The sequence below is a fragment of the Pteropus vampyrus genome, unplaced genomic scaffold (genome assembly GCF_000151845.1).
Source record: "Pteropus vampyrus isolate Shadow unplaced genomic scaffold, Pvam_2.0 Scaffold22, whole genome shotgun sequence".
In the NCBI taxonomy this organism is placed as follows: Eukaryota; Metazoa; Chordata; class Mammalia; order Chiroptera; family Pteropodidae; genus Pteropus; species Pteropus vampyrus.
This window is the reverse complement of record NW_011888803.1, coordinates 1902724-1912623: the sequence shown is the minus strand read 5'-3', so window position 1 is coordinate 1912623 and position 9900 is coordinate 1902724. Positions and strand designations below refer to the sequence as shown.

Sequence of the window (9900 nt, the reverse complement as noted above, 5' to 3'; positions counted from 1 at the left end):
CAATTTGTAGGTTTTTAGTTTTCACGAAATTTGGACTTTTCCACCCTGCTGAGTAATGCTCTTGTTTAATTTTCTCTGTCTTTGTGTTTCAATTTGAATAGTTTCTTTTGCTGTGTTTTCAAATTCATTATTTTTTTGCATTGTCTAATCTGATGTTAACCTCATCCACTGTATTTTTCACCTCAGACACTGTTTTTTTGAACATCTAGAAACTTGATTTAGGTCTTTTTTTCACTCTCCTTAGCATGTATATACTTTATTCTGTCATCTGTGTTATTTCTGGGTCTCTTTTTTTCCCTCTTCACTGTGAGTTAGATAGTTCCTTTTTTGTATGTCTTGAGGTTTTTTTTTTTTTTTAAAGGTAGACCTTTCTGAGTACTCTATTTTATTCCTTTTATATTATGAAATCTTAAAACTCTGGCTGGTGGGAACACAAACAAACCTGTGTTGGCTTTGGAAATTGTTCTACCTACTCCTTTCCAGTAATTCTTTCTGCCACTTAGAGTAGATTAATCACATGCACGTGCTCATCAGTACTCAGCTAAAGATTTGATGGTAGCCCTGTACAACATCTTGTGAATTCACTTGCTCTCTATTCAGTTTGTTCCTCTCTGTTACTTTGCTTTATGATTTCTAGCCCTTGATCTCCCTGAATTTTCAACTGTCTCTGCCTGTACTGTAGCCTATGAATTCTCTCCAGGCTGTAAGCTGGGGCAGTCATCTTGTTTTCATCTTCTTGGAGATCTGTGTCCTGCACTGCCTATTGTCCAATTCCTTGAAAACCATTGTTTTATATATCTTTTCTGGCTTTTTATTTATCGAGATGATAGGGTAAATATGGTCCCTGTTACTCCATCATGGCTGGCAGTGGAAGTAATTAGATAAGAGGGAAGAGATACCTAATCACAAAAGGAATTGAGAAGTGGCTTGGAAAGATTGCCAAAACCTCCCCTAAACATAAGAAATGGAAAATATTAAGTTATTTTAAGTTTAACTCAATGTTCTGAAAGTTTTGGAGCATGGCTTATTTAATATTAAGAAATAATGTAATGTTTAGAAATAATGATTATATACTGTTAACCCCAGAGTGATTCCTGTTGTATTTTGTAGGTAGCAGTATAATACTGTACTCATTATTTGATTCGATTTAATTAAACCTTTCCATTTAATGTTTTTACTAATGCGTTAATATTTCAGCACATTTACAATTGTTTCTTCTTTCCTAGTAAGTTTCTTAATTTTTTCCAAGTCTTCTGAAACCCCAAAGATGAACTAAGGGCACGAAAAGCTCTCTTATTAAGCATGTACAGCCCAAAGAAGACTGAATTAGACTTGAGACTTTTACTTGGAAATTATTCTGTATATCGGTTAGCTCTATAATTTGTAATATTTGCAGTGGAGATAGATAAAAGTTAGTGACATTATAGTATTTCTAGTCTTTTTTCTTATAAGTTACATTTGTAACATTGTGATGTCTTGGAGGAAATTGAGTTTATTTGTATTGCAAAACACTTTGTCTTCTGTTTTTTAATGGAATTGAAGAAACTTCTAAAGAATATTGAGGAAATTATAATTGATTTGAGAAACTACCTCAGTCTTAAACTGGTGCTCTCATGGAGGAGGGGAGGTATCAGACCTTATTGGTCATATAAAAAAACTGTATAAAGGAATGATGCAGAATGCCTAATAAAATTTCGTGTGTATGTATATGTAGTACAGTGGGTATATAAACACGCACATGCGCACATACACGTATTAACTCATTTAATCCTTGTAAAACCCCATAAGTTAGATATACCATTCTGTTCTTACTGGTATCCTCAGGTTTATTTGACTTCAGAGACCTTGCTCTTACCCATAAGACATAGGTGGGTTCAATTTCTAGTTCTGCCAAATGTTAATGTGAACTCAGTCAAGTTTGCTTCTTTAGCCTTAGGTGCAAATGAAGATAATAACAGTACCTTCCTCAGAGTTATTCAAAGGAACCTATGATAGTGCTGTTCTCAACCTGAGTGATTTTGCCTCCTATAGGACATAATTTTACACTCTGTAGTGATATTGGTTTCAAAGCTCAGAGTGGTGGTGAGGGTGTTCTGACATCTAGTGGGTAAAAGCAAGACTGTTGCTAAACATCTTAAAATGAATGGGCTAGTCCCCCACAACAAAGAATTATCTGGCCTGAAGCGTCAGTGGTGCTAAAGCTGATAAATTCTGATATAAAGTGACTACCTTGGTAGGATATCAGTTTCATTTATATCATCAGTAAGGACTGCCGCTAGTGTGAAAGTGGAGGTTTCCATTTGAATTTTCTTTTTCAATTTCTATTCTAGACTGAGGGTTAATCTTTTTTTTTTTTTAGGCATAAATATACTGAAATTGAATAACTTGAATTTTTTCTCTTTTATTTATCTCTAAAAAGTAAAATGAGAAAGGGTAAAAAGCAGTATAAGTAATGGAGAAACAAACTTATATTGATTTATAGGTGTTATGTTTAATAAAATACCTATTTCGTAGAGAACTTTTAAATGTTCAAGTAAACTTCAATTATGAAAGTAACCTGAATATATTTGAAAATGTACTCTTTTTTAGGGCAACTTGTAAGCACATATGCTTCTTTTTTATCTTTTAATAGAATTTTACAATTAACTTTTTGGTCATTTTTTTTCTATAGGTATTACCTCATTTGGAAAGCCTTGGGAAACAGGAAAAAATTTCTAACAAAATGTCAGCTTTTCGAAGTCATTGTCCACATTTGGATTCAGTTGGTGAAATAACGAAAGAAGATTTAATAGAAAAATCTCATGTAAGATAATAAGTTTGTTCCTTCTTTAAAAAATCATATTCATTTTTTCCCCAAATATTTTTTTTTTTTTTATAAATTACTACAATACTCTGTGTTCATGAGTTTCAGTTTTTTATATATATTATATCATTTGTGAATTGTATATATTTGGCCATGTCAGTATAATGATAATGTTGTCTATGTGATTCTTGTTTCATAGGGTACTTGTCAGGATTGTAAAGTCAGAGGACCAAATCTTTGGGCATGCTTGGAGGTATGTATTTGTTTCTTCTCAGATGTTTGATATTATAAAAACTTATATATGGAAAAGGATAACTAGAAGATATTTTGACACTTAAAAGATTTCATAAATGAACATCCTTGATGACAAAAATTAAACTTCAGACTTTGAGTTTTGACTTAACAGTGCTTTTGCAGAGTAAATCACTGAAATATTTTACATTTGCCTTTTATTAGAGGTGACATAATTTTTAGCTTAGAAATATATTGGTTTTATTCTTTTGTGCCTGGTACCTTTAAGTTAAGATAACTATGGAAAGTCATTTAATCATTAAGTTAAAAACATGATCAAAACTTAATTGCAAATGTAATTGCTGGTATTGTAAATTGACACATTATAAAATACCTTATTTTCCTTTTTGTATAATTATTTATAGAATAGATGTTCATATGTTGGCTGTGGTGAATCTCAAGTAGATCACAGCACCATACATTCTCAGGTATGTATATAGAAAATTCTCACAAGACATTTTTAAAGATAGCCTGAAGGAAAGGGAAAGCAAATGCAATATTATTAATTAAAGTTGTAATTTGAAATTTTGCCCTTTTTTTATATAAGATGAATTAAACCTTAGCTTATACTCTCTAAAAGGTAGTGAGGGGTATTGCTAAGAAGATCAATATTAGAATGAGGTGTAATTAAGAGTAATGTTTTAAGTATACTTTCTGATGTATGGAACTGATGGCTGGAATATTAGAATATGGGGCTGGAAGTCAAGAGTGGATGCCTTAGCTTATGACACTGCCTGGCTAACTTGCTTGGCTAACTTCAAGTTTTAACTTACATTACCTTTTCTTGTACATCCTCATAATTGGAGTTCCTTTTCTACTTTACCCTAGTTGTTTGGTGCTTGTGTGAAATTCTGCCTTGTCTCTTTTAATGTTAGGTAGAGTTCCCATTCTAAACTGTTTCTTGAGAATGCACCATCTTTTTTTTCACATTGATATCTCTAGCATCAATTGTTGTTAACTAGGGTTCCTTAGGTTACTTAGTTAAACCTGAATACTCCAAGACTTTCAGGCATCATTGTACATAATTAATTTACTTCTCTTCCATGCATCTGTAATGTTAGTGCTATATACCATTCTTTGGAGAAACGAGAAATAGTTATTCATTTTATTTTATTTTATTTTTATTAGGCAAGACAACCCTTGGTTGACCTCACAGATTGCAAGGACCTTGTCAGCTTACAATCCTTTTATTTTATTTTTTTAAAATTTTTTACGCCTATAGCACCTGGTCTTCCTAGGTGGTCTCCCATCCAAGTACTAACCAGGCCTGACCCTGCTAAGCTTCCAAGAGCAGATGGGATCGGGCTTGTTCAGGATAGCATGGCCATAGATGAGAAAATAGTTATTCAAATCATTTTCCATAGGGCATAATTCTTTTGCAGAAGAAATCCAGTTGAGAAAGTCTAGTTTTATTTAGCTAAGATCATATATTTACTATTGCTTGAGCTTTTTGTGCTTTGACTCATGTCATTTGTCTTCTTTTGCCATTTTGATCTCCTAGAATAGTTACTGTGTTACTTGTCAATTATTTTCTTGTATTGTGCTTATTTGCTGACTGCAAAGCAGTCTTATACTCTTGTGTTTTATTTTTATAATGAATAGTAGTGAAAATGACAATAGAATAACTCTAGAGTAGGCTTAGATATTGTTGCTATTCACTATACTTTAGCAGTTTATCAAAAGAATGTTTTTTGGTGTTCGAGTTTAACTTAATGCTTCTCTTCTGAGTATATTGTTATTTATCAAAGGGCCAATAGTTTTCCTTCTATGACCTTTTGAAATATTTTCAACTCTACCTAATTTTGGTTCCTCTTCTCTGTTCCCCGTGAAATTATACAGGAGACAAAGCATTACCTAACTGTGAACCTTACTACTCTTCGAGTGTGGTGTTATGCATGCAGCAAAGAAGTATTTTTGGATAGGAAATTAGGAACTCAGCCTTCATTGCCTCATGTAAGACCGCTTCACCAAACACCAGAAAACAGTGTCCAGGTAATAATCTAAATCCATTTAATTAAAATATAAAATATTTTCAGATAATAATTTCAGAATTTGTCACGTAGTTTAAATTTAAAAGAATCTTCCCAAACTTGTACTTAAAAGTATATTTGTACTTTAAAAAATGTGCCTCTTTTTCTCAGTTCAAACCTGAGGCTGGCCTTTGTTCTTTTGTAGAATGATAGATTAGATAGAATGAAGATTGAAGCCCACCTGTCTGAAGATGAGAAGGCACCTGATGTGTTTTAAAAACTTAAAGAAACCTGATTTTAATAGTGTATCTTTTCCTAGCAAATCTGATGCTAAGAGAGGTGATAGGCTTTCTTTGATAGGGAATAACAAATACTAATTCAGCTCCCTTTTCTTTATTTCCCTCCCCTCTTCACCCCATTTGTATTACTGTACACATTTATAATTTATTGAAAACTAGATAGTATATATGAAAGCTTAACATCAGTCTTTGGTTATAAAATATGTTTAGGCTTGCAAAGATCAATCCCTTAATGTTGAGAATTTTCTGGTCAAAAAAAAAATAGGAAAGGGGAAATGAAAACATTAGAATAGTTGGCTTCTAACTTACTCTAATCACATGATTTAATTAGCACATTAGTCAGTTTTTCCCTCATATGTGTTATAGAAATCACATTGTGTTTCTTACTTACTGCCTTGACACCAACTCTCTTGAATTTTTCTGTTGTACCTCTGTGTTACATCCTGATAGTAGACATTTGTGCTAATAAATTTATTTGCCTCACACATTATATAACTTGAGGTGACTAGGTTTTAGACAAGGTGCTGGTTGCATTTCTGGTTTCACAGTTGAATGGTTCTAGTCAATAAATCACCACCATTACAATTTCTCTCATTGATACCTGTTTGTTATTCAGAAATGTTTGTCTTTTTTGAGTGCCCCGGTAGTTTGAAAATAAGTTTTTTGAACACTCTTACGTCATTAACAAAAATGTGATAACTAAAAGTTTACTCACACAATGAATTAATAACAGTTTATAAGGGCAATACTCAAAAGGTAGTTGAAAGAATAAATGTAGATAATTCATAAAGAAGTACAGATAAAAATGCATTGCAAAAATAATCATCACCGACGAAAGAAAATTAAGATAGCTATCTGTTCCTATTTCTGCCAGAACAGATTACAGACTCTTAGTGAATGTTGAATATTGTTGAATAAATAACTGAGACTTTTCTGAAGGTTTGTAAATAATTCTCTGGTGAGTTATAATACATAAAAATCATGAATTTAATTTTATATGACTTTCTGATCCATTGTTGAAGAAATTACTAGAAGAAAAAAAGTTATTTGTACAGAGTTTTATAGAGGCATAAAATTTATAGGCTGTTTGAACCTAACTTCATCAGAGCATTAATTATAAAATAACAATATTGGAAACCATTTAGATATCATTAAGTCTTTACTTTTTAAAGTCTTTTCAAATAGAAATTTTTTCTAGAAGGTAAGATGTCGAATGGTTTTTTAAAAAGCCCTTGCACTTCTCTGTATTTAAATAAAACAAAGTGAGAATATGGGGACTACTTGAATGTTCAGTATGTACAGGAAGGTAAAGTAAATGCATAAAGCAGGTCTGTAAAGGCATATGCAGCATTATAGAGGTGGCTTAAGGCTGTAAGTTAGAGAACCACAAGCACATGCTAGTTTCATGTTGCTATTCAGTTTCCTCCTCCAACTAAATGGGTTCCATAACTTTGATCTACTGTTATAACAGAACTTGCGAAATCTGATTTTTATGTGAGCTCTCACAAATTTTAAAATATTAACTCGGTTTTGCTTTTGTGTGTGTTTTTTTTGTTTTGTTTTGTTTTGTTTTTTTTTAACAGTGTGGGCTAGCATTTGACCAACAGGTAATCAGTAGCAGCCTCTGAATTAAGTCAATTCTTGGGAATTAATATTGGAATATTTTATTACTATTTAAAACAAATGAGCTATTTCATATACATAAAGGGATGTGAAATAAGTATAGTAGCAAGCATCAGGAGAGATTGTAGAGGTCTACAGATAAGTTGGTATGTTATGATGGAAAAGCTTTAGTATTTTTTTCTCATAAAAAGATCTGGAAAGATAATTTAGGACATGTGCATTTAGGTCTTTTTAGCTGTAATGTGGTCTTACTGAATTGGAGTTAATTGTCTTTAAATTCAAAAAGTCACAAGTGGCTTTGTTATTCAAGTACATATGTTAATAGAGGTAGAATGACATGCTGTTACCTAGTGCTAGTCCTTATTACTTTAAAAATATAAATATAAATTTATTCTAATTGATAATACCTTGAATTCTTACTTAGAGTTCTAGTAAAATCTCTTAATTTTGAGAATATAAATGTATATGAGATAAAATTTAAAAATTTTTTTAACCAAGGCTTTGCTCAAGTCTGCTGTCTTTTCTGTTATCAAGGATTTTAAAATACCCAGTAACACAACATTAAAAACCCCTCTGGTTGCTGTATTTGATGACCTGGACATAGAAGTAGAAGAAGAAGATGAACTTAAGGCAAGAGGTAAAATAATTCTCCTGTATAACTCTCCTTTATATGGTACTGCCCATTTCTTTAGTAAATTATAATGTGAAAATTGTAATGTGAAAATTCTAGAGGCAAAGGAACTCGACTCATGGTAATTACCAAAAAAAAAAAAAAAAGAAAAAGAAAAAAAGAATTCTGAAATTTGGCCTAGTGAAGTTGTATTTGCAAAAAGAGGAAACTGACAGCTTTGATGCTTGGTGTCTCTGGCATTACCTTATCAAAGACCACAGTTTTTAGTATAATTATCTGAATAAAGTCGGAATTTTAATTATCTAAGTGTATATTTAAATAAGTATCGGAAAATTAACATTTTGGTATAAGTCTGATTTCACCGAGATGTTCAAGTTATTTTTTATATTTCTATAATGTATTTTGTGTTTTCTAACATAGTTTGGGATCCATAATAACTATCATACATAGTTATATATTCAGTAAACACTTATAAAATTGCATTATCGAATGATGACATAACTTATACTTTGTCTTAATAGGTCTTACAGGTTTGAAAAATATTGGGAATACTTGTTATATGAATGCAGCTTTGCAGGCTCTTTCTAATTGGTAAGTAGATAAATTAATTTTGTTCTGTTTGTATAGCTTTTTAAAGTTACTCTTTGAGCAGAAAACCACGCTGCTATAGTCTCAAAAAAAAGCAGTGAGAGGAGAAAACAAATACATATTAATAATAATATCGAAAAGAGATAACAGTTATGTTCAGTTCCCCTAGTCAACATGATTCCATAGATCCCTGGCTGCACTTCCTCCCTCGCTCCCCTCAATGCATAGGCACCTGCCTTTCTGAAGTGCTCCCATTTAGAAAATATGTGGATTAACTAAAACTAAATATGTAAATATTCCTGAAAAAGTTATTTCCTCTTTCCTGTTGAGTAACTTTAAAGGTAGCATAGGCAAGAATCTGGGTTGGGACCTAATCCATTGTTGTCTCAGTAGGGTTACTTTGTTTAATGCCAGTTGTTTCCTAAGACTGCTGGTCCTGGCTTAGACTCTAGGTACTTGTATGTCTTTGACCTTGACATACATCTAGAAAATGAGCTTGAGTTCATTCCTCAAATCACTTTTAGTTCACAGATCCTATGAAAATATTTTATATTTTTCTGTAGGTGGAAAGTCTTTAATAAAGCATTCAGATTTCCTTTTTTTCTTAATCATAGTTCTATAATGTAGATAGGAGCAGGGTGGAATAGTCTGTGTATGTCTCCTAGGGCCATCTGGTCTAATGTGTAGTTTAAGTCCAATATTTCCTTATAGACTTTTCTGTTTGGATAATCTATCCATTATTGAAAATAGGATATTGAAGTCCTCTACTGTTACTGTATTAGTATCTATTTTTCTTTTCAGATGTCAATATTTGCTGTACATATTTAGGTGTTCCTATGTAGGGTACATAAATACTTACAAATGGAATCCTCTTGATGAATTGACCCCTTTATCATTATATAGTGACCTTCTTTATCTCCTTATGGGTTTTTTTACCCCCTTCTTTAATTCCTCCTCCCCTTCCACCCCTGACCTATGGATGTTGCCATTTCCCCTTAAGAATTGGATCTCTGAAGGCAGGGTGTCTTCCTCCCACACGCTCACTCACCCCGTGCACCTGGGAGACCTTGTGCACTCAGATCCTGGCATCCCCTCCACCCCGCCCGCCCCCCCCGCCCGTGGCCTGGCATCCCTGGTGCACTCAGGGGCTCTGGCACACCTGGGGTATGGTCCATGGCTTCACCTGGGGCACGAACCCAGGACCTTCTGTGTGTAAAGCAGACGTGCTTATCACTACACTACAGAGCCACCCTTCATTATGGCTTTTGAGTTAAAGTCTCTTTTGTTAATATAAGTATAGCTACCTATGTTCTCTTTTGGTTTATACTTGTGTGAAATATCTTTTTAGGGTAGTCAGTTTATTTCAGGCCAGGATTTGGTCCTTTGCCCAGTCAATTTCCTATAAGAGAATAGATTCATGAAGGTTCACTGAAGTTAATCAAGCTCATAAAAGATTATGTTGCTTTATAAGTTGCTAACTCAAGCCACTGGATAGATAACAGTACCACTTACTGGGATGTAAATGCTTGGAGGAAGATCAGATTCACTTGAATTTAAATTTTGAACATGTTAAATTTGAGATGCCCAAGACAGCCATCAGTTTGGGCATTTGATATAAATCTGTGGTTTAGATGAGATGTTTGACTATCCTTGACATATTTGTGAAAATTTAAGATCACCCAGGGAGAAGAGTAA

The 9900-nt window shown here is 33.0% G+C and overlaps 1 protein-coding gene and 1 pseudogene across 2 annotated transcripts in view; one reads left to right on the top strand and one right to left on the bottom strand.

The window, feature by feature from the left end:
• The window catches only part of USP33 (ubiquitin specific peptidase 33), a 49341-nt gene that overhangs the window by 13901 nt on the left and 25540 nt on the right, over window positions 1–9900 (top strand). For both annotated transcript variants that reach the window (XM_011355529.2, XM_011355528.2), the window contains exons 2-7: window positions 2672–2803; window positions 3003–3056; window positions 3460–3522; window positions 4934–5086; window positions 7521–7623; window positions 8139–8208. In XM_011355529.2, the coding sequence (XP_011353831.1) occupies window positions 2672–2803; window positions 3003–3056; window positions 3460–3522; window positions 4934–5086; window positions 7521–7623; window positions 8139–8208 (575 nt within the window). The remainder of the gene's footprint in view (window positions 1–2671; window positions 2804–3002; window positions 3057–3459; window positions 3523–4933; window positions 5087–7520; window positions 7624–8138; window positions 8209–9900) is intronic.
• Window positions 4308–4426, bottom strand: LOC111736905 (annotated as a pseudogene).